Source organism: Triticum aestivum, chromosome 4B, assembly GCF_018294505.1.
Source record: "Triticum aestivum cultivar Chinese Spring chromosome 4B, IWGSC CS RefSeq v2.1, whole genome shotgun sequence".
In the NCBI taxonomy this organism is placed as follows: domain Eukaryota; kingdom Viridiplantae; phylum Streptophyta; class Magnoliopsida; order Poales; family Poaceae; genus Triticum; species Triticum aestivum.
This window is the reverse complement of record NC_057804.1, coordinates 650,009,754-650,034,174: the sequence shown is the minus strand read 5'-3', so window position 1 is coordinate 650,034,174 and position 24,421 is coordinate 650,009,754. Positions and strand designations below refer to the sequence as shown.

The following is a 24,421-nucleotide window of genomic DNA, read 5'->3' as shown; positions in this document are numbered from 1 at the left end:
GGCAACGGCTGGCTCGACCAAGTCAGCAAATACGTAGCTCAATTCATATATATGGACCAAAGTGAACCCCCTGCGCAAGTATATGGACCGTAGTTCGGGTATTTTGAAGTAGTGGTACTAAACTGTCAACCGGCTCAAGTTTAGTGACCTGCAGTGAATTTTTCTCAATCCCCAATTAGAAGCCATGGTGAATTGTTGATCTGATGCAAGCGACGCATCCTTTCCCAAGTTTTATACTTATGTTCCCATCTGAACTCGCCGTACATACCCGCCAGTCTCCACTTAACATTGCTATCCTCTTCTACCATTACATCAACGAACATGGGGTCAAGCTCCAGCCTTTGTATTTTCACTTCTTTTTTCCAAACCAGTATCAATCCACCTTTCCGACCATCTCCTGCACACACCAATTTATGATCCATGTTTAATCTCCTTCATAAACATTCAGCCGGGTAGCTTTCCAAGTGAGTCTCCGATAGAAACATCATGTCTGGGTTGCATGTTCGCTGGACATCCAACAATGCACGAACTGCTGCAGCGTTTCCGAGCCCGTTACAATTCTAGCTTAAAACTTTCATGATGACCGGACAGCCTCCGACGAGAAGGCCGTGAATCCGGTGATCAACAACGAAAAAAACTCTCGATCGGCGTAGCCGCCAGAGGACAGCAGATCACAACTTCACAGTGGTGATTTACAAAGAAAACTCACGATCAGCGTAGCTGTCGGAGGACATCAAAACCCTGGCTTTGTTAGTCAGGGGACGGGAACCTGAAGGGAGGGCACCTCGTTAGTGCATCAAGCCAGCCTCACGAGGAGGTCACAGGGCTAGCGGCCGCAGCCGCCGGCGGCGACGCACCAACCCTAGATCGCCAAGAATATTGCCTCCGAGAAAACAGGACTCTCTCTGTGTGTAGCAGTCTCTGAACTAGGATAAGTGTTGTTTTCGTCTTTTTTTTTCTAGTGTTGCATAAGGAAGGAAGCTCGTGAATCACACGGATTCTTTTGATGGAGAAGCAAACCCGTTAACTGTCACTAGCCTGTGGGCCCGACGGGACATCGCCCGAGAGATCCTAGCCACTAAGGCCTTGTACAATGGGAGGTGCTTAGAGGGGTGCTTAGAAAAATAAACCGGGTTTTTCTAAAGCATCGGTGAGCGTCTCTCATGTAGAAATAGGCATTGGTGTTTTAGAAAAATCCGATTTATTTTTCTAAGCACCTCTCTAAGCACCTCCCATTGTACAAGCCCTAATCCGCATCAAGCCATCAACAAGCGTCAAGCGAACATTGAGTGCGACTGAGGCGAGACAGCAGGAGGCGGCGACGGGCAGAGATGGCCGGCGGTGGCGCGGCCGCGTCGGCGCTGTCGAGCCCGTGGAGGGCGCTGCTGCAGCGAGCGCTGGACGCCAACGCGCACCTCAAGCACTCCACCTTCTTCCAGCTCGTAAGCTCCCATCTCCCTTTTCTTCCCCTCCCCATCCCCTTTTTTGGGAGAAAAAAAAACTGGTACCCTAACGGACGGACGGTCGATCGTTCCAGGCCACGGTGGGCGGCGGCGGCAGGCCGGCGAATCGCACCGTCGTGTTCAGGTGCCCGCCTGATTGGAAGTAGCTCCCTTCCATTTCTTACTGGTTTTGACCTGGAATTTTTGGTCTTGCCAGGGGCTTCCAAGAACACTGCGACAAGATTCAGATTAATACAGATGCGCGGAGCAACAAGGTTGCTGCTACCAATCCCGTGCTTTCTAACCCTGTTATATACATAGCGCTTCTTGCTGCTCGCTGATTCCCTTGCTCGTTTCGTCGTGGGAACTGTGAACGAACAGATTGGGGAGATCAAAGAATGGCCCCTCGGCGAGGTAGGGCGTGTGAAGAACTGGCATAATTGCGGGTCACCATTTTAAGCATCACGAGTGCCGAGTTCCGGCAGCGGAATGCCTGATGTTGGGTTTCTTGCAGATATGCTGGTATTTCACCGATTCATGGGAGCAATTCCGAATCAGCGGTATCATAGATGTGATCGATGGTTCCAGTCCCGATCCCGCCAAGCTCCAGGTTAGAGCTGCGTACTGTCTGCCTTGTGCTCTGTTCTGCGTGGTGGAGATGCCTTGCAAATCAAAGGATATCTGTAATGAAAGATTTGGTTTTGCACAAAACTGAACATAACTGTTCTAGTAGTAGCTAGTTTACTTCTGTATAGTTTCTCACACACGGGGTTTGATCATCTCATCGGGAGATGACGGCTTAACATCGTACTAACATCTCCACAACTTTCACCTTTCAAAGCTTTTGGTGATGCTTAGAAGCAGCACAGCTGATTTCATTGATATTAAGTGATCTTTTATAATCCTTATGCTCAACATTGGTTGTTTATCTCACAGCAACGAGAGAAAGCTTGGTTCGCCAGTTCAGTAAAGTCAAGATTGCAATACTTAGGACCATCTCCAGGGATCCCCGTCGCAAATGATGACCACGTTACGGATGTTCATCTCGATCCATCAGCTGGTCCAGTTGATACCTATTGCCTTCTGACTCTTGATCCAGAAAATGTTAGGTTAAGTTTTCTTGTGCTGCATGCTCACGATTTTCATATCGGGATCTGCACTTGTACTTTGAAATATAGAATGAGTTACTTATTGCAGATTCATATTCCCCTATCGTGTTGTTTAATACTGTTGATTCTCATATTCAGGTTGATTACGTGAACCTGAAAAGTAATCAGAGGTTGATGTTCACAAGAACCCAGGAAGGAGATGAGTCCAGTGATTGGATGGCCAGAAAAGTTAGCCCATAACAATCTTTTGTTACAGAGGGTGAACATAAGGGCGTTATTAGCTAGTACAACTGATTTTATTGTGGATTTTCCATTGCAAGGAACTGGCTTCATTCCTCAATATCTTTTCTAGCCTGTCAGAATGCATGTTTGGCAGAGCACCCATTGATTACTTGTACTAGAGAGTTGAGATGTGTGCTTTTCCTGCATTACAGTCCTCTGTGAACATACATGATATCTCTAAGTAAGGCCAGGAGATACATCGAATCATCTACATTTATATGGCTGTAATTACAACAGTATCATGCACACAAACTATGATCCTAAGGACGGGGATCCAGGGGAAACATCACAACCACTCAGGGCGTGTTTGGTTGCCCGCATGCAGCCTAACCAGGTCCGTGCGGGATGTGCGTGGCCTGTTTGGTTGGCTGGACTGCATGCGATTTGTGGCCCGCATGAAACTTAAAGCAGGCCTGAACCTGGCCCGGCGGCCGACAGTTTCTCGCGAGCCTGGCTCGACACGGCCACACGTGCGAGGAGGCTGCACGCCTTGGCAGCGCGGGAGACGGAGGGGACGTCTCATAACCCCCCCTCCCCACTCTTCTGTCACCGCCCCGCCCGCACTGTTCCCACCGCTCCTTTCTGCCTCACTGTCCCTCCCTCTCCTCTTCTCCGATGGCTCCGCCTCGCCCACTGCCGCGCCGTCCTCTGACCCCGTCGACCAGCGCATTGCCAACATCCAGGAGCGCTGGGTGGCCGGGCTCCAGAACTCAGGTAGGGACCCGGCGTCGGTGCTGCGAGCGCTGTCCCCCAAATGCTGTCGGCCACCATGAGGGTCGGCCAATGCGGTGCCGGCCGTTCCTGCTCCGCCGCCGTTTTCGGTTCTCGTGCTCAAGGGCTCGACGCTAGCGCTGTCCACGGAGCTGCCGCTTCTTGGGACCCCATTGGGCAGGGGGTTTTCTTGACCCCCATCCAAGGGTTTTCTCCTGTCGGCGCGTCGTCCTCCTCCACCTCCAGCGTGGCCATGAGCACGGGGCCGATGCCGCCGGCCATCGCCAGGGCCGGCTCCTCCTCTGCTTCTCCACCTCTCTCCTTTCCGTCGGGGTTTTCACCTCGACCTTAGTTCGCTGCGACTGCGCAAGCTCCGGTGAGTCAAAGAATCCCCAATGCTTGCTCGTAGATGTAGATTAGGGGTTTCTTTCTTAGGCATGTGCTAGTACTTGCTGGATTCAATGGGATTAGATAGGATTCAAGTAGATCCGATTCGATGCGATCCCAATCGAATCGAATCTGACCGATCTGTTCTTTTTTGCTACAGTGTGTGTTCTAGGATAATGTTCTTCTGCTAGTGCTATGATCTGTGTTCATGCTAGGATCTGTGTTCATGCTAGGGTCTTGCTAGGATCTGTGTTCATGCAAATGGCATGTTCATGTTCAAACTAGGATCATGTTCATGTTGCTACATACATGTTCAAGCTTGGGTTTGTGTTGCATGCTCTAGATTGTTATACGTGCATGTAGTAGGCCCATTTTAGGATGCTGCTAAATGTGCATAGGTGCACATAGGTGCTATTTTTAGATGTTTTCATGATTAGGATAGTGCACTGATGAGTGGCAGTTGCAGAAGACCAGATGCCACTGATCAGTGGCATTTGCTCATGGGCTACTACCACTGATCAGTGCCATTTGCTCTTGGGCAAGTGCCACTGATCAATGGCACTTGCTCTGATCAGTGGCATTGCCCAAGAGCAAGTGCCATTGATAAGTGGCATTTGACAAAGAGTTTGTGCATTGATCAGTGGCATTTGCTCTTGGGCAAATGTCTCTGATCAGTGTCATTTGTTGTAGTACTAGTGCAACTGATCAGTGGCATTTGTAGAAGAGCTAATGCCATTGATCAGTGGTTGTTCAATTTGCAAGCACCGTTAATACTTGTCATCTTACTTGACAAGATATTGAAGTGTGACTGGGACATGGCGGGTGAAGGAGCTCAGGTGGCGGCCTGAGCCGAGGGCACAGAGGATCTCATCCCCACGAACGGGTGGCTCAAGAGGGTGGACTTGCCTGGCAGGGTCGCCTTCATGAGTCTGCCTCATTCAAGGGGACGATCTCCGAGGACCGGCCATGAGGAGGGGGCCCGGGAGCCGCTGCGCTTCCACCATCAAATCAAGGACGCCGAAGACCTCGCCATGCTCGTCATCCCTCACAAGTTCGTGGAGGTGATCAACGAGTGGCTGGTCATCAAGCGGCTCCCGCGCGTGGTCAGGCTGTCGGCGAACAAGCGGTGCGCATTCTGGATGCAGGTCCAGAACTTTGAGGGGCACATGGTGCTTGGCCGGGGCTGAAATTACTTCTGCCGCCGCCACCGGATTGTCCCCGGCGACCTCGTCGTTATGCGCATCTCAAGACTCGTCCTGAAGGTCCAAATCTACAACCACGACTCCTCAGTCATGTGCAGGTTTCGTTGCAGCAGACACATCTACGTTTGTGACATTTGAGCATGCAATGTAGTTAACTTAGGTGTTAGTGTTGAACTTGTTATGGTCTGTGGCTAGAACTTATGGTACTTGTGATGTGAACTTGTTAATATTTTGGCCAGGAGCAGCACCCTGGTGTGGAGCAGGGAAGGAGGATGCTCCTTCTGTTAATCTAAGTAGTTTGCTATCATTTTCGTTGCTTGCTTTGTTTGATCTCATTTGGTTGCTTGTTTTATTTGTTGTCAGTGCTTGCCTCTTTGATATGCTGTCAGTTGTGCTTGCTGTTGTACTGATCATGTGGTGGTAAGGCCATAACATTTGAATGGGATGAGCAGAACACAAACGCTGTTTGCAACAAATAGCTGTTGTTTGCATCTGCTCACACCCTAAGCAAAAAAACGACAACCAAACAGCAGGAGGGTAAGTGCCCCTTCATGCGATGCAGGCAACCAGACAGGTTGCATCTGCTGCATATGAGGCTACATATAAAGAACCAGACTAGCTGGAGATGAACATGCAATGCGGGTACGGGACGTGGCCTTGGTGGGTCCCATGCCACATCAGCATGTCGTGTTGACCATTAGGTCAAGGACGCCAGGTGAGCCTGTGGACAAGACCGGTTTGCGTTGTCACGACCATCACACCGGGAGCGCGGGAATATTTGGCGCCCACAGACCAGCAGCGCGGGAAACATTTCCAATGTGCAGCTCGGTTCAAATTCTTTTGGCACTTCTCAGAGACCGAGATGGTGTTGGTCACCTCAGATGTAGTCCCATGTCATGACCAGCGGTTGAAGATGAAGCGCAGCTCAAATGAGCCGAGGAGAGTGCAGACTCCTGGCTGATGGGCCTAAACCACTCTCAAATATACTCAAACCAGATGACAAGATAGAACGAACGAGCCTGACTCAGATGATTAGATTTCTTGTGATGGAATTAAATCATCAGGGTTCAAGTTCTAAACTTAACATCGATGCTTGCATTTTTCTGGTTTTTTAAGACTTTTCGGTGATGTTCGTTCATTTGGGAAGAGACATCCCCTCAGCTACGAGCTGTTGTGACATCATAAATCTCAAAATATGATGCCGGTTTAGTCTTTCGAAGGTGCTCATAAGGTCTCTTGAAGATGTTCATAGGGGTAGGGTACGCATATAGGGATGAATACACATATGTCATTATACTTGTTAAAAGAAAAAACACAAGCGCTCAAAATAAAATAACCAGATAACCACGTTTAATAATAATAATAATAAAAAGGCAAGCAGCAGAGCAGGAGCGGGACGACGGCCGGCGGAGAAAGAAAGCTCAGTACTACGTAGTATTCCATTATTTTCCTCCATAGTCTATCTTCTCCCATGGCGCCCCATTCCCCTGTTGTATCCTCTTCTTCCTCCTCTCCCTCGCCTCTCCAATGGCCATGGCATCCTCTCTCTCTCCCCGGCCCCCTAATGCCAATCGGGAAGGAAACTGTACTAGGCCTGCTTTCCCCTCTTCTCCGGCGTCTCCTTCGGCTCGGCTTCTTCAGATCTCCAGATCAACCAAGAGGATCGAATCCTCTTCTTCGCTAGGTAAGGTCTTGCACTCTTGCTGCTTTGATTATCTACCACCTGTACTTTCTGCTGCTTCTTTTGGAAGCCAGCTGTTCCCTGATTGAATGAATGTTACCGATGCATTCGGTACAACTCCTCTGTGGTTCCTGATGCTGTTAGATGATTTCTGTTTCTATCAGGACAGATTGCTTTTGCTTCAAAATGAATTATTATATGCATTAACTTGTCCGTGTTGCCAGCCACTTCATGGAGGATGCGATTTCCTGAATCTTTTGAACTGTTTACAAGCCATGTAATATGCTGACAACTGTTATTGCTTTGTTGCTACTGCACAACACCAGGATTTTTACCCTTTTTACATTTACATTATCTGACATTTTTTTCCAAAGAAAATGACTGCAATAACAAACAAATGCTAACTGAAACGATAGCTGGTAACATCCTCTTAGCCAGGTAAGGTCCTTTAGCCCTACTGCCCCCTATGTTTATCTGCACACATGGACATTACCTGTATGCTGTGTTAACAAACAGCCTGACTGACTGCTGATTTCCTTGGAGCCACAAATTCGTTCATGTTGTCAGCGTACTGGATTGAGGATGCGATTCCTCGAACCTTTGGGGTTTTTGAGAATCCATCTAGCATGCTGACAAGTACCGTCTCTGCAGTGCTATTGCACAACACTAACTTCACATTTTTCTGATATGGTGAAAATCATATGGCTCCGATAACAAACAAATGCTTCCTCACTGAAACTGAAGCGGCTTGTATTACTGAAACCGCAGGTCATGTCGCTCCAGCTCAAATGTCTTGAGCCGAGGCTCCTCATTGTCTCCATGCTCGCCTATTTGCTTACAAGAAAACAGGAGGTACGCATCTCTACCGCTGCATCTCTTATCAACGCCCGCTCTCGAGGCCGTATTTTTCAGCAGGATCTGCCAAGCCTCAACACAGAAACCAAGCACTCCTGAATTCTATCTTCATGTATGTATCTAAGAGGAAGCCTTGATGTGGCTTTACCGCTTTAGGTTCTACCTGTATCTGTATGACAAGGATGTGCTCTCACAGCAACAAGTCAAAACACACTTGCCTTGGTTATATGAGCATGATATCTCTGCAATGCAATTTAATTTAATTAGCTTCTGTGTTGATTTATGTGAGGGTTCGAGGTAGGCAGGTAGCCATGCCGGCTCAAGTCCTACCAAATTGTGTCTGCATTTTCAGCTTTCATTTCCTTTTCGGTAATATAAACAAATAAAATTGGATCGTTTCCTTTGAAAAAATAATCTTAAACTCTACAATTTCAGCTCTACTGGTTTACCTGGAGCATGAACTAATAATGTTGCCTGCATGTGTACACTTTTGAGAATGGGAAAACAATAACACTGCTTCCTTTCTGAAACTTTCCAGAACTTGCTTTATACTCCCTCCGTTCCAAATTACTCATCGCTGAAATGGATGTATCTAGAACTAAAATACATCTAGATACATCCATACGTGCGACAAGTAATTCGGAACGGAGGGAGTAGCTATTATTGCAGAACACCATGGTTCTGCATTTATTTGATACAGTTGTAAAGCAACATAGCTCCTATGAGAGCAATCACTAACTGAAACGGTACATTTTTTTTTTGTCACACAGGATCCGCAGGAACATGAGATTCCGGATGGCCGGGGAGAGTGCTCCGGTGGTGCTGTTCAATCGCAGTGCCACCAGCCGCGTCGGCCTCCGGTGGCTGCTGGTCACGCCTTCCCAGCTGCAGAAGCCGGTGCTGCTGTTCCAAGAGGCCAGCGAGCCACCATGGCTAACATGGGCTTTGAAAGCAAGCAACGCGGAATCGCTTTCATTATCTCTGTGTTGCCATCTTTGCCACAACACCCTGAATTCTTCCTTAGATGCAGGGGAGATGGCGTGTAAAACAGTTTGCTCTTTCTTGCCCCTTCCCTTTTGTTTTGATAGCTTAGTTTTTGCTTTCTTTTCGGGTTGATTTGTACGGCTTTGAGTCATTTTACTGACGTTTCTCCTAATACAACGACAAACATGAAGCATGAAGTAATGTTGCCTGCATGCGCACAGTTTTGAGAATGGGAAAACAATTATACTGCTTGGTTTCAGAAACTCTCTAGAACTTGCTCTAGTGCTATTATTACAGAACACCATGCTTCTGCATTTATTTGATATAGGAGTAGTTGTAAAAGCAACATACATAGCTTTGAGAACAATTACTAACTGAAACAACACATAATTTTTATTATTATGCAGGATCATGTCTTATACTAGCTTGTTTATTCAACGCCGTTCTGAATTTCTTGAGTCGGAGCTTCTCTTTCTGCTCCATGGTCCCCAATAAACATGAGGTACGCATCTCTGATTGCATGCATCTCTGCTGCTGCATCCCTCGTCAGTGCTCGGTCTCGAGGCTGTTGCTTTGAGCAGGATATGCCAAGCCTCAACACTGAAACCAAGCACTCCTGGATTCTAATACTTGTAGTGTCATCGTGTTGCCTGCAGTCCAGCCACATGCTTGGGTCAGCTATCTCCAAGGTTCTACCTGGAAGAGCATCATCGGCAAACTTATGCAGATCCAACGAATCTCTGAACGTGCCTTCTGTTGGGCTCCTTCCGGTAAACATCTCAAGCAGTAATATGCCAAAACTATAAATATCACCAGCTGCTGAGACCGCAGAGCCTTCGCCATACTCTGCAATTATGCAAAGTTTTGTGGTTAGCATGCCATATTCGTGTGGAAAGTAAAATATAAAATTAGAAGAGTCCCAGTTACCTGGAGCAACATAGCCTATGGAACCTCTAATTCCGGTTGAGCTATTTAAAGCTGGCATCCCCTCGCTTGTATTTTCTTGAAGGATCCTTGATATGCCAAAGTCTCCAACTCGGGCGCTCATGTCTTCGGCAAGAAGAATGTTGCTTGGCTTAAGATCACAATGGATTACCAATGGTTGGCAGTAGTTGTGCAGATATTCTGCTGCATCCACAATATCAACAGCAATATCAAGCCTTTGGGCAAGGCTGAGTGTGTTGTTTATAGTGGGATCTTGCGATTTTGGATGAAGCCAACCATCCAAGTTACCATTGGGCATGAACTCAAAAACCAATGCCTTGAACTCTTGACCTTGGTGGTTGACGCTCGAACAAGAAGTAATGATTTTAATGAGACAACGGTGCCGTATCCTTCTCATCGCCTCACATTCAGCCTCAAAACTCTTGGAATATCTAGAATGACCAAGATTAAACACCTTGACAGCCAATGTTCTTTCTTCAGTGTCCAAAACACACTTATAAACCGCACCATAACTTCCTCTCCCAAGCAAGTTGACTTCCGAAAATCCGTTAGTTCCTCTCAATAATGCATGATAGGGGATTCTCATGTAATGGTCATCAGCAATTGAATCTTGTGCTAGTGTCTTCTGGCTTGGTTTGAGCTTCTTGCAAAGTATCCAAACAAGAAGAATAGCTGAAAGTGATAAAAAGATCGCTCCAGCTGTCGCCAGAGAAATTACAAGAGACTTTGGCATGTTTTTTTTGTTCTTGCTTATGGAGCATGGGGCCAAATGAAGTTGAGGTGTACCACCACACAAATTGATATTCCCAGCAACCGCTAAGTAAGTGATGTTTCTGAAAACACCTTCATCTGGCACCTCGCCTTGCAAATTATTGAAGGATACATCCAGTTTGGATAATGATGTCAAATTCTGTAGAACTACTGGGATTGATCCTGACAAGTTGTTGTGTGCTAGGTACAGTTCTTGCAGGTTTCCAATACTACCAAGGGCTTCAGGAATATTACCAGAGAACTTATTCATGGCCAGGTTCAGTTTACTGAGCCCCTTTATATTCTTCAGTGACTGAGGTATGCCTCCTTCAAAGGAATTATCGTCTAATAACAGCCATTCCAGCACTATGCAATTCTGAATACCGTCAGGTATCTTGCCAAACATCTGGTTTCCTGATAGAATCAGTTGGTTAAGGTTTGCCAAACTACCAACCTCATTAGGAAGGGGTCCAGAAAGGGAATTGTATGACAAGTCCAAATGCGAAGAGAGGCCGGGTAATTTGAAGATCTCTCTGGGTATTGAACCGTTAAGTCTGTAATTCATTGACAAATCAAGTTCAAAAAGATTTTTCAACTTCCCCAGGCTTGCCGGAATTGGTCCCTCCAAGTTGCCATTACTTGCAATAAGCCCATTCAACCGCGAAAGGTTTCCTAGCGATGGCGGTATGAAGCCAGACAATCTAGTGTTGTACAAGCCTAGCTGGATCAAGTTCTTGAGCTTGCCAATGCTCTCTGGAATAACTCCGGATATGGAAGTGTTTGCTATCACAAGTCTTGTGAGACCAACCAGATTGCCTATGTAAGCAGGAATAACCCCGGAGATCATATTGTCAGTTAAACTTAAGTCCCGGAGAGTCGTTGATAGGTTGACAATTGAACCTGGTAGTTGTCCTCCTAAAGGATTGACGCTGAGTTCTAATATCTGCAGTCGGCTGCAGTTTGCCAGAGAGGTGATGAATTCCCATCCCTTGTTGTCATTTGCTTCGAACCGATTGTCAGCCAAGTTCAGATATTGGAGAACTCCCAGTCTCCCCAATGTGGGAGGCACATACCCACTAAATCTATTTTTCCAGAGAAAAATTGTTGTGAGATGAGACATATTGGATATTGATGAGGGGAGGGCCCCACTGAAGTGATTGGAAGATAAGCTCAGAGCTTTCATATTGGGGAACTTGCTTCCGATATCATCCGGAATGGTTCCATATAACATATTTAGAGCTACATCAAGTACTTCCAATGATGACCAGTTGTAGAGAGAAAGTGGGATCATACCAGAGAGGAGGTTGCCGTAGAGACTGAAATACCGCATGTTGTGGATGCTTTGGAGCCCCGGTGGGATCGAGCCCACGAGCTGGTTACTGGTGAGATCGAGGATCTGTAGATGGGATAGATTGGCCAGTGTTGCCGGGATGTGCCCTCTGAAGCTGTTGTTACTCAGCGAGAACTCTGTCAAGGACGTGAGCTTCTCACCGAGCTCAGCCGGGATGCACCCGCCAATCTTGTTGTTGTCCAGTACCATTTCGTTCATGCTGACGCATGAGCTCAGGTTCACTGGGAAAGTGCCGGAGAACGCATTGTCGTCCAAGTAGAGCCCCTGGTGGCCGAGGCTCGCCGGAATGCCCCCATGGAGCGAGTTGAAGCTCAGGTCGAGCGTCCGCAGAAACGTGAGGTTCCCGATGGCCGGGGAGAGTGCCCCGGTGAGCCCAGTGCCGTTCAATATCAACGCCACCACCTGCGCCGGCCTCCGATGGCTGCACGTCACGCCTTCCCAGCTGCAGAAGCCGGCGCTCCTATTCCAGGAGGCCAGCAAGCCACCATGGCTGATCTGTGCTTTGAAAGCTAGCAGCGCGGCCTCGTCGCTGGCGGTTGCCGTGGCAACCATCAGGACGGCTAGCAATGGGCATAGCAATCTCATGTCCCCCATTGCCATTGCCATTCCCCTCTTGGTTTGGTCTACTTTGGTTGGCAAGTAGCATTAGCCTGCTCTACATATGCCTTTGGCCTTTCTCTTGGTTTGGTTTGCAAGTGGTGTGCTAATATTCCCAGAAATAATGTAGACTTTGTCCTCTTTTGACAGATTTGGCCTCAATCATTTCAGTGGCTGGACTGAATTTGCAGCGGGTGCATGAATGGTACCCACCCAGTCCAGTCCAGTGATCCAGTCCAGTCCAGTCCACTTGCGTGGTTAGGCAGCACAAGTGGTGTGGTGCTGCTGCATGGCCGACGACCAAAGTCTTCACATGAAGTTTCGCCTCACATGCACTTCAACTCTTGTGTCAGTGTCAGTAGGGCCCTTTCCATTTTTCCAATCCAATCTAGAAGATGATGCATGCATATAATTTCAATCATACAAAGACATCATCACTCTTGATTAGACAAGTCTGCTTAGAGATACTCCTTCTGTCCCATAATATAAGCAAAAACGCTCTTATATTATGGGACGGAAGGAGTAATAAAGAAAGTAGAGGCTTGCAGCTGCACTGGTGCAGGAACACTCAGAACAGACGCATTTTATATACAGGTGTTTGCACCATGTAAGCGACTTCAACCTTGGGTACCTGGACCCATGGCCAGCACCGGTAAAAGCTTCTTTCCAAGACATGCACAAGGAATTTGATTTTTTCTTCTTCTTCTTCTTTTCCCCAGGGACAATAGCAGCCAATTCACTCGGCGTGGACCTGATCTGAGAGGACTTGGGAGTCCGTATGCTCGATTGGCAGGTTATTTCGGACAACTGGAGTGGTAAATATTTACAAATTTGGCTCCATCTGAAGCGATATAAGCAGACGCGATAGCTGTAAGGAAGTTGGAAGAAGGAAGATTGGAGGACCGCAGACCTCAAACTCGCTGCCTGTAGATCAGCTAATTTGCATGGTCATGTGTATGCTGATTACTGAGAAGCAAATGTATGCGACATGCATCTGTTTCTGTTTGGTTAGATGGTTCTTGATTCGAAGGAATGCACTGTAACAGTTACAGAGCATTGCTTTTGCATCCTGCAGTTATGTTGAAGTAGACAAATCGGTGCCTTGCCAGTGAAATTCATACTTCGAAAGTTTATACATACTCCCACCGATCCATATTACATGTCGCTCAAATGGATGTATCTACACTAAAATACATCTAGATTCATCCATTTGAGTGACAAGTAATGTGGATCGGAGGGAGTATTATTTTTCTCTCAAACCATGTACAAATTACAATTTTGGATTATTTTAACATACCTTTTGTCTACTTTTTAATAATCTATAATATATTCCGTGGGTTCATCTTCAGAAAATTCATAAGCTAATCTGCATCTTGTTATTCCGGCATGTGAACTCGAGTATCAAAATCACTGGTTTGGCTACCCCGTCATCCTCGTCACCGACAATCATATTGAGCAAAGTGACACAACATATCATTAGTTGCCACAAAGTCTCCAATTCTCATATCATTGCAGCTCCACGAACAATTTCCCAACGACTTTGGAGCACTCTGAAAGCCCTTTCCATAGCCTTCCTAGCTGCCTCTTGCATTATTGCAATGTTGTTTTTTTTGTTACAGATATTGTCTTCACAAAGGCCTTCCACATCCTTCCTAGCTTTCTTTTGCATTGTTGCAAAGTTGTTTTGTTTGTTGCCGATATGGTCTTCACAAAGGCCATCCACATCCTTCCTAGCTGCCTCTTGCATTATTGCAAAGTTGTTTTGTTTGTTACCGATATGGTCTTCACAAAGGCTGTCAACATCCTTCCTAGCTGCCTCTTGCATTATTGCAAAGTTGCTTTATTTGTTGCCTTGGGGTTCAGATTTGGCCTTCACAAAGACCGCCCACTGAGGATAGATACCATTGGCAAGATAGTATCCCATGATGTAGTCACGACCGTTGACAATGTAGTTGCATGGTGGTGATTCTCCGTTACAAAGTCTCCTGAACACGAGAGATCGTTGAAGCACAATGATGTTGTTGTGAGAACCAGGCATTTCAAAGAAAGCATGCCAAATTCATAAGTCATGTGATGCCACTGCTTCCAATATGGTGGTGGCCTCTTTGGTGTGACTTTACAATAGTAGAAAAACCCCCATTCGTCCCGGTTCGTGAGGGCCATTTGTCCCGGTTCGTGAACCGGGACTAAAGGGTCATTACTAAAGCCCTATACCTTTAGTCCCGGTTCGCCCAGGAACCGGGACAGATGGGGCTCCACGTGGCCGATGCCGCTTGCCCAGGCAGGGGGGCCTTTTGTCCTGGTTGGTGCCACCAACCGGGACCAAAAGGCTTCCACGCGTCAGCAGTTCAGGGGCTGGGTTTTTTGCTTTTTGGGGGGGGGGGTGCGGGGTTTTGGGGGTTTTGTAGGGTTAATTTAAGGGTTTCATATATTGTGTTAGCTAGCTAATAGAGAGAAGTGTCCTCTCTTATCTCCGTGCTTGGTCGACGCTATGTACTATACGTATAAAGAGGACTCGACACGCTAGCTAGCTAGTAAGCAAATGAATGAAACCATTAAGTACAAAAGATCGTCATGAACATATACACAGAGAGAAGATCAACCTCTCCTTCTCTGATAGATTGGTCGAACAATAAGTTTCCTCTTGAATTGCTTGTATGCGATCTTGTGGTAGGAGTTCATTCCGCATCTGCCACATCTAATTTCAAGAAGGGGGTCAATACATATATATGAATGAAGCTGAACACAAATTATGGTAATAAAATAAAATTGTGAATATTATTGCTTACGCACTTCATATTGTTGTTTAGAGTAGCCCCGCTCACAGGTGATTTGGTGGGTGAACTCACAAATGTAGTATCCACAGAAATCATTCTCGCGTTCCTGCCACAACCACTTTACAAGAAATAGAGGTCAATCAAACTGTCTTCCTAGTAAACCCGCCAAACCGTAAAATTACGGTACATAATCGGGCCGTCATGTAATCACGATGTATGATCCGCATCATGGGCCCCGTCATCTTGGTCCGTTAAACGGCCAAAAGTAAACTGACCCCACTAGTAGATAAGGGCCTTTAATAGGCCGAGTAACCCCCGGCCCTTTTTTCGTAAGAAAACTCAATGGGCTTTTAGGAGGCTAAGAAGTAGGTTGAGCCTGAAACGTGCCGAACAGCTCACGGGCCGGCAGCAGCCCGAAATGGACCCCGACCCATGATTGTGCGAATCAAATCACGGGCTTTTAATAGGCCAAAATTGTCTCGGTCCTTGTTTGGCCCAATCAGATATCGGTTGCGAGCAGACCGGATGCAAACCGGGCCGTAATTAGGCCTAACTATATGACAGCCTTTTAATAGGCCGAAATTAATATAGGGCCGAAATGTTAAACGGGCCCTTAACAGGCCGAAACTAATATCAGGCCGAATTAATAAATGTGCCTTTAGCAAGTGGACCCAAAAGCATAGCGTCCAGTTGACGGGCCGAATCTGATGTGGGCCATAATTTAGTCCAAAGCCTCTTAAAGGGTCGGACCTGATCTGGGCCGTAATTTGGCCCAGAACGTGGTAGGCTTTTAACGGGCCGAATCTCATATAGGCCATTATTAGGCCCGGAACGTGGCAGACCATTAATGGATCGGATCAAATATGGGCCGACATTTGGCCTGAAACATGGCAGCCAGTTAATGGGCCGGCCTACTAGGGTCCTCAAAATCTTGTGGGCCTACATCTGGGCCGACCCATTAATGTCGGCGAAATCTCGTGGGCCTTTAGCAGGGCCGGCCCATTATGATCGGCAAGAATCTTGTGGGCCTTTACCTGGGCCGGCCCATTATGGCACACAAAAATCTTGTGGGCTTTTACTTGGGTCGGCCCATTATGACCCGCAAAATCTTGTGGGCCTTTAGCTGGGCCAGCCCATTATGGTCCGCAAAATCTCATGGGCCTTTAGCTGGGCCTGCCCATTATGGTCCGCAAAATCTTGTGGGCCTTTAGTTGGGCCGGCCCATTTAAAATTGATGGGCCGGTCCATGTGTCAACATATCATAGGCGCATCTCGCCCATTGGATGAGTGGCACCTGTGCCAACGCGGACCTGACACGTGTCTCCTCCAGCCAATGATGATTTTACACGTGGAAAATCCCCATTGGTCGGGGCTGTTAACGGGTTATCGGATCCAAAACCCGACCCGATAGCTTAACAACATTCCGTTACGGTGGATGCCACGTGTCAGTCACCCTTGACGAAAGCACTTCTGTGACGCGCGATTTATCGTCATGGAAGTGGACACTTTCGTGATGATAATTTTGGTAATGTCATGGAATACTTCTACGACAGCACAGGTATGACTATCTTGATTCTGTCATAAAATCGTCATGGATGTACATGCATGACAAAAACGCGACCTACTGTGACAAACACGTATCATCACGGAAGTGTATTTTTTTGTAGTGTTGCTACTAACATCTTTCAACTTAATTTTCTCTAGGAACATATCAAAAATAAAATAGGGGAGCTAAACACGACCTATTGATCTACAACATAGATTTGCAAAATACTATCAGGACTAAGTTCATGATAAATTAAAGTTCAATTAATCATATTACTTAAGAACTCCTACTTAGATAGACATCCCTCTAGTCATCTAAATGATCACGTGATCCAAATCAACTAAACCATGTCCGATCATCGCGTGAGATGGAGTAGTTTTTAATGGTGAACATCACTATGTTGATCATATCTACTATATGATTCACGCTCGACCTTTCAGTCTCCAGTGTTCCGAGGCCATATTTGCATATGCTAGGCTCGTCAAGTTTAACCCGAGTATTTCTATGTGTGCAAAACTGGCTTGCACCCATTGTAGGTGAACGTTGAGCTTATCACACCCGATCATCACGTGGTGTCTTGGCACGACGAACTTTGGCAACGGTGCATACTTAGGGAGAACACTTTTACCTTGAAATTTAGTGAGAGATCATCTTATAATGCTACTGTCAATCAAAGCAGAATAAGATGTATAAAAATAAACATCACATGCAATCAAAATATGTGACATGATATGGCCATCATCATCTTGTGCCTTTGATCTCCATCGTCACCGGCATGACACCATGATCTCCATCATCTTGATCTATATCAATGTGTCGTCATATGGTCGTCTCGTCAACTATTGTTATTGCAACTATTGCTATCGCATAACGATAAAGTAAAACAATTATTTGGCGCTTGCATCTTATGCAATAAAAAGACAACCATAAGGCTTCTGCCAGTTGCCGATAACTTCAACAAAACATGATCATCTCATACAACAACTTGTATCTCATCACGTCTTGACCATATCACATCACAACAAGCCCTGCAAAAACAAGTTAGACGTCCTCTACTTTGTTGTTGCAAGTTTTACATGGCTGCTACGGGCAGAGCAAGAATCGTTCTTACCTACGCATCAAAACCACAACGATATTTTGTCAAGTTAGTGCTGTTTTAACCTTCAACAAGGACCGACGTAGTCACACTCGGTTCAACTAAAGTTGGAGAAACTGACACCCGCCAGCCACCTGTGTGCAAAGCACGTCGGTAAAACCAGTCTCGCATAAGCGTACATGTAATGTCGGTCTGGTCCGCTTCGTCCAACAATACCCCCGAACCAAAGTATGACATGCTGGTAAGCAGTATGACTTGTATCGCCCATAACTCACTTGTGTTCTATTCGTGCATATAACATCTACGCATAAACCTGGCTCACTGTTGGGGAACGTAGTATTTCAAAATTTTCCTACGCGCATTCAAGATCATGCTGATGCATAGCAATGAGAGGGGAGAGTGTCGTCCATGTAACCTCGTAGATCGTAAGCGGAAGCGTTATGACAACGTGGTTGATGTAGTCGTACGTATTCATGATCGACTGATCCTAGTACCAAACGTACGATACCTCCGCGATCTGCACACTCAGCTCGTGACGTCCCACGAACTCACGATCTAGTAGAGCTTCGAGGGAGAGTTCCGTCAGCACAATGGTGTGATGACGGTGTTGATGAAGCTACCGACGCAGAGCTTCGGCTATGCACCGCTACGATATGACCGAGGTGGATTATGGTGGAGGGGGGCACCGCACACGGCTAAAGATCAATGATCAACTTATGTGCCCATGGGGTGCCCCCCTCCCCATATATAAAGGAGTGGAGGAGGGGAGGGGCCGGCCCTCTCTATGGCGCACTCTGGGGAGTCCTACTCCCACCAGGAGTAGGATTCCCCCCTTCCAAGTAGTAGGAGTAGGTGAGAAGGAAGGGGAAGAGAGAAGAGAAGGAAGGAGGGGGCGCCGCCCCTCCCCCTAGTCCAATTCGGACTAGGCCTTTGGGGGCGCGCGGCCTCCCCTAGGAAGCCCCTCTCTCTCCCCCCCTAAAGCCCAATAAGGCCCATATACTCCCCGGCGAATTCCCGTAACTCTACGGTACTCCGATAAATACCCGAATCACTCGGAACCTTTCCGATGTCCGAATATAGTCGTCCAATATATCGATCTTTACGTCTCGGCCATTTCAAGACTCCTCGTCATGTCCCCGATCTCATCAGGGACTCCGAACTACCTTCGGTACATCAAAACACATAAACTCATAATACGGATAGTCACCGAACGTTAAGCGTGCGGACCTTACGGGTTCGATAACTATGTAGACATGACCGAGACTCATTTCCGGTCAATAACCAATAGCAGAACCTGGATGCTCATATTGGCTCCCACATATTCTAAAGATCTTTATCGGTCAAACCGCATAACAACATACGCTGTTCCCTTTGTCATTGGTATGTTACTTGCCCGAGATTTGATCGTCGGTATCCAATACCTAGTTTAATCTCGTTACCGGCAAATCTCTTTACTCGTTCCATAATGCATCGTCCCGCAACTAACTCATTAGTTGCATTGCTTGCAAGGCTTATAGTGATGTGCATTACCGAGAGGGCCTAGAGATACCCCTCTGACAATCAGAGTGACGAATCCTAATCTCGATCTATGCCAACTCAACAAGTACCATCGGAGACACCTGTGCACATTTATAATCACCCAGTTACGTTGTGACGTTTGGTAGCACACAAAGTGTTCCTCCAGTATTCGGGAGTTGCATAATCTCATAGTCATAGGAACATGTATAAGTCATGAAGAAAGCAATAGCAATATACTAAACGATCAAATGCTAAGCTAACGGAATGGGTCAAGTCAATCACATCATTCTCTAATGATGTGATCCCGTTAATCAAATGACAACTCATGTCTATGGCTAGGAAACTTAACCATCTTTGATTCAACGAGCTAGTCAAGTAGAGGCATACTGGTGACACTTAGTTTGTCTATGTATTCACACATGTACTAAGTTTCCGGTTAATACAATTCTAGCATGAATAATAAACATTCATCATGATATAAGGAAATATAAATAACAACTTTATTATTGCCTCTAGGGCATATTTCCTTTAGTCTCCCACTTGCACTAGAGTCAATAATCTAGATCACATCACCATGTGATTAACACCAATAGTTCACATCACCATGTGATTAACACCCAAAGTTCACATCGCCATGTGACAATACCCAAAGGGTTCACTAGAGTCAATAATCTAGTTCACATCGCTATGTGATTAACACCCAAAGAGTACTTAGGTGTGATCATGTTTTGCTTGTGAGATAAGTATAGTCAACGTGTCTACCATATTCAGATCCGTAAGTATTTTGCAAATTTCTATATCTACAATGCTCTGTCCGGAGATACTCTAGCTAATAGCTCCCACTTGCAATATGTATCTAGATCGAGACTTAGAGTCATCCGGATCGGTGTCAAAGCTTGCATCAACGTAACTCTTTACGACGAACTCTTTGTCACCTCCATAACCGAGAAATATTTCCTTATTCCACTAAGGATAATTTTGACCGTTGTCCAGTGATCTACTCCTAGATCACTATTGTACCCTCTTGCCAAACTCCTGGTGAGGTACACAATAGGTCTGGTACACAGCATATCATACTTTATAGAACCTATGACTGAGGCATAGGGAATGACTTTTCATTCTCTCTCTATCTTCTGCCATGGTCGGGTTTTGAGTCTTACTCAACTTCACACCTTTGCAACACAGTCAAGAACTCTTTCTTTGACTGTTACATTTTGAACTACTTCAAAATCTTGTCAAGGTATGTACTCATTGAAAATCTTATCAAGCGTCTTGATCTATCTCAATAGATCTTGAAGCTTAATATGTAAGTAGCTTTACTAAGGTCTTTCTTTGAAGAACTCCTTTCAAACACTCCTTTATGCTTTCTAGAAAATTCTACATCATTTCTGATCAACAATATGTCACTCACATATACTTATCAGAAAGGCTGTAGTGCTCCCACTCACTTTCTTGTAAATACATGCTTCACCACAAGTCCGTATAAAACTATATGCTTTGATCAACTTATCAGAGCGTATATTCCAACTCCGAGATGCTTGCACCAGTCCACAGATGGATTGCTGGAGCTTGCACACTTTGTTAGCATCTTTAGGTTCGACAAAACCTTCTGGTTGCATCATATACAACTCTTCTTTGAGATATCCATTAAGGAATGCAGTTTTGACATCCATTTGCCAAATTTCATAAAATGCGGCAATTGCTAACATGATTCAGACAGACTTTTAAGCACCGATACAAGTGAGAAATTCTCATTGTAGTCAACACCTTGAACTTGTCGAAAACATTTTGCGACAATTCGAGCTTTGTAGATAGTAATACTACTATCAGCGTCCGTCTTCCTCTTGAAGATCCATTTATTTTCTATGGCTTGCCGATCATCGGGTAAGTCAACCAAAGTCCACACTTTGTTCTCATACCTAGACAAATATTGAGAAAAATGGAGCTTGGAGGTCGAGCTTGGAGAGGAGATAGCTTAAGTAGTGTGGATCGGGCATTCCATCGAACACCTCGTGTGCATAGTGTTGGGTAACGTAGTAATTTCAAAAAATTTCCTACGTGCACGCAAGATAATGGTGATGGCATAGCAACGAGAGGAGTGAGTGTTGTCCACGTACCCTCGTAGACCGTAAGCGGAAGCGTTACGACAACGCGGTTGATGTAGTCGTACGTCTTCACGATCCGACCGATCCAAGTACCGAACGTACGGCACCTCCGAGTTCAGCACACGTTCAGCTCGATGACGATCCCCGGGCTCCGATCCAGCAAAGCTTCGGGGATGAGTTCCGTCAGCACGACGGCGTGGTGACGATGATGATGCTCTACCGGCGCAGGGCTTCGCCTAAACTCCGCGACGATATGACCGAGGTGGAATATGGTGGAGGGGGGCACCGCACACGGCTAAGGAACGATCCGTAGATCAACTTGTGTGTCTATGGGGTGCCCCCCGCCCCCGTATATAAAGGAGCCAGAGGGGAGGAGGCGGCCGGCCAAGGAGGGCGCGCCAAGGGGGGAGTCCTACTCCCACCAGGAGTAGGACTCCCTTCTTTCCTAGTTGGAATAGGAGAAGGGGGGAAAGAGGAGGAAGAGGGGAAGGAAAGGGGGGGCGCCGCCCCCCTTCCCTTGTCCTATTCGGACTAGGAAGGGGAGGGGCGCGCGACCCCCTCCTGCCTCCTTCCCTCTTCTCCCTCGAGGCCCATGTAGGCCCAATAACCCCCCGGGGGGTTCCGGTAACCTCCCGGTGCTCCGGTAAAATGCCGATTTCACCCGAAACGATTCCGATGTCCAAATATAGGCTTCCAATATATCGATCTTTATGTCTCGACCATTTCGAAACTCCTCGTTACGTCCGTGATCACATCCGGGACTCCGAACAAACTTCGGTACATCAAAACTTATAAACTCATAATAAAACTGTCATCGTAACGTTAAGTGTGCGGACCCTACGGGTTCGAGAACTATGTAGACATGACCTAGAACTATTCTTGGTCAATAACCAATAGCGGAACCTGGATGCCCATATTGGCTCCTACATATTCTACGAAGATCTTTATCGGTCAAACCGCATAACAACATACGTTGTTCCCTTTGTCATCGGTATGTTACTTGCCCGAGATTTGATCGTCGGTATCCAATACCTAGTTCAATCTCGTTACCGGCAAGTCTCTTTACTCGTTCCGTAATGCATCATTCCGTAACCAACTCATTTGGTCACATTGCTTGCAAGGCTTATAAAGATGTGCATTACCGAGAGGGCCCAAGATACCTCTCCGACAATCGGAGTGACAAAACCTAATCTCGAAATACGCCAACTCAACATGTACCTTCGGAGACACCTGTAGTACTCCTTTATAATCACCCAGTTACGTTGTGACATTTGGTAGTACCCAAAGTGTTCCTTCGGTAAACGGGAGTTGCATATTTCTCATAGTTACAGGAACATGTATAAGTTATGAAGAAAGCAATAGCAATATACTAAATGATCAAGTGCTAGGCTAACGGAATGGGTCATGTCAATCACATCATTCTTCTAATGATGTGATCCCATTAATCAAATGACAGCACATGTCTATGGTTAGGAAACATAACCATCTTTGATTAATGAGCTAGTCAAGTAGAGGCATACTAGTGACTATATGTTTGTCTATGTATTCACACATGTATCATGTTTCCAGTTAATACAATTCTAGCATGAATAATAAACATTTATCATGATATGAGGAAATAAATAATAACTTTATTATTGCCTCTAGGTCATATTTCCTTCAGTCTCCCACTTGCACTAGAGTCAATAATCTAGATTACATAGTAATGATTCTAACACCCATGGAGTCTTGGTGCTGATCATGTTTTGCTCGTGAGAGTGGCTTAGTCAACGGGTCTGCAACATTCAGATCCGTATGTATCTTGCAAATCTCTATGTCTCCCACTTGGACTTGGCCCCGAATGGAATTGAAGCGTCTCTTGATGTGCTTGGTCCTCTTGTGAAATCTGGATTCCTTTGCCAAGGCAATTGCACCAGTATTGTCACAGAAGATTTTCATTGGTCCCGATGCACTAGGTATGACACCTAGATCGGAAATGAACTCCTTCATCCAGACTCCTTCATTTGCTGCTTCCGAAGCAGCTATGTTTAGAACTACATCAACTTACAGCTCCACCGTTTAATAAAAACACATATCCGGTTTGCGATTTAGAATCGTCCGGATCAGTGTCAAAGGTTGCATCGACGTAACCATTTACGACTAGCTCTTTGTCACCTCCATATACGAGAAACATATCCTTAGTCCTTTTCAGGTATTTCAGGATATTCTTGACCGCTGTCCAGTGATCCATTCCTGGATTACTTTGGTACCTTCCTGCCAAGCTTATTGCTAAGCATATGTCAGGTCTGGTACACAACATTGCATACATGATAGAGCCTATGGTTGAAGCATAGGGAACATCTTTCATTTTCTCTCTATCTTCTGCTGTGGTCGGGCATTGAGTTTGACTCAACTTCACACCTTGTAGTACGGGCAAGAACCCTTTCTTTGCCTGATCCATTTTGAACTTTTTCAAAATTTTATCAAGGTATGTGCTTTGTGAAAGTCCTATTAAGCATCTTGATCTATCTCTATAGATCTTGATGCCCAATATGTAAGCAGCTTCACCGAGGTCTTTCATTGAAAAACTTCTATTCAAGTATCCCTTTATGCTATCCAGAAATTCTATATCATTTCCAATTAATAATATGTCATCTACATATAATATCAGAAATGCTACAGAGCTCCCACTCACTTTCTTGTAAATACAGGCTTCTCCAAAAGTCTGTATAAAACCATATGCTTTGATCACACTATCAAAGCGTTTATTCCAACTCCAAGATGCTTGCACCAGTCCATAAATGGAATGCTGGAGCTTGCACACTTTGTTAGCACCTTTTAGATCTACAAAACCTTCTGGCTGCATCATATACAACTCTTCTTCCAGAAATCCATTCAAGAATGCAGTTTTGACATCCATTTGCCAAATTTCATAATTATGAAATGCAGCAATAGCTAACATGATTCGGACAGACTTAAGCATCGCTACGGGTGAGAAAGTCTCATTGTAGTCAACTCCTTGAACTTGTCGAAAACCTTTCGCAACAAGTCGAGCTTTATAGATAGTTACATTACCATCAGCGTGAGTCTTCTTCTTAAATATC

At 45.9% G+C, this 24,421-nt stretch overlaps 2 protein-coding genes and 1 long non-coding RNA gene across 4 annotated transcripts; 2 read left to right on the top strand and 1 right to left on the bottom strand.

Annotated features, from left to right (window-relative positions):
* The first annotated feature begins 1,227 nt into the window (after positions 1 to 1,227).
* On the top strand, positions 1,228 to 3,030 carry LOC123093857 (pyridoxine/pyridoxamine 5'-phosphate oxidase 2). 2 transcript variants are annotated; one of them, XM_044515912.1, is made up of 7 exons: positions 1,228 to 1,442; positions 1,538 to 1,587; positions 1,660 to 1,717; positions 1,824 to 1,856; positions 1,957 to 2,052; positions 2,379 to 2,546; positions 2,690 to 3,030. In XM_044515912.1, exons 1-7 carry the CDS (start codon positions 1,332 to 1,334, stop codon positions 2,789 to 2,791), a joined length of 618 nt encoding a protein of 205 aa, XP_044371847.1. In that variant the 5' UTR covers positions 1,228 to 1,331; the 3' UTR covers positions 2,792 to 3,030. The 2 variants fall into 2 exon arrangements, with proteins under 2 accessions (XP_044371847.1, XP_044371848.1); XM_044515913.1 differs by having other exon boundaries at positions 1,232 to 1,442; positions 2,379 to 2,551.
* A 3,522-nt stretch (positions 3,031 to 6,552) lies between these two features.
* LOC123093859 (uncharacterized) lies at positions 6,553 to 9,528 on the top strand. Its single transcript, XR_006445616.1, has 4 exons — positions 6,553 to 6,817; positions 7,583 to 7,666; positions 8,440 to 9,155; positions 9,310 to 9,528. It is a non-coding gene; the product is annotated as an uncharacterized lncRNA (long non-coding RNA).
* LOC123093855 (putative receptor-like protein kinase At3g47110) lies at positions 8,847 to 12,445 on the bottom strand. Its single transcript, XM_044515910.1, has 2 exons — positions 9,581 to 12,445; positions 8,847 to 9,499 (listed from the first exon to the last, which is right to left on the bottom strand). Exons 1-2 carry the CDS (start codon positions 12,303 to 12,305, stop codon positions 9,084 to 9,086), a joined length of 3,141 nt encoding a protein of 1,046 aa, XP_044371845.1. The 5' UTR covers positions 12,306 to 12,445; the 3' UTR covers positions 8,847 to 9,083.
* Positions 12,446 to 24,421: the final 11,976 nt, after the last annotated feature.

Coding starts and splice junctions, on each gene's coding strand:
- LOC123093857 (XM_044515912.1), top strand. CDS start 1,332: ATGGCCGGCGGTGGCGCGGCCGCGTCGGCGCTGTCGAGCCCGTGGAGG. Junction 1,588..1,659: donor AATCGCACCGTCGTGTTCAG/GTGCCCGCCTGA, acceptor TGGTCTTGCCAG/GGGCTTCCAAGAACACTGCG. Junction 2,547..2,689: donor TGACTCTTGATCCAGAAAAT/GTTAGGTTAAGT, acceptor TCTCATATTCAG/GTTGATTACGTGAACCTGAA.
- LOC123093855 (XM_044515910.1), bottom strand. CDS start 12,305: ATGGCAATGGCAATGGGGGACATGAGATTGCTATGCCCATTGCTAGCC. Junction 9,500..9,580: donor CATAGGCTATGTTGCTCCAG/GTAACTGGGACT, acceptor GCATAATTGCAG/AGTATGGCGAAGGCTCTGCG.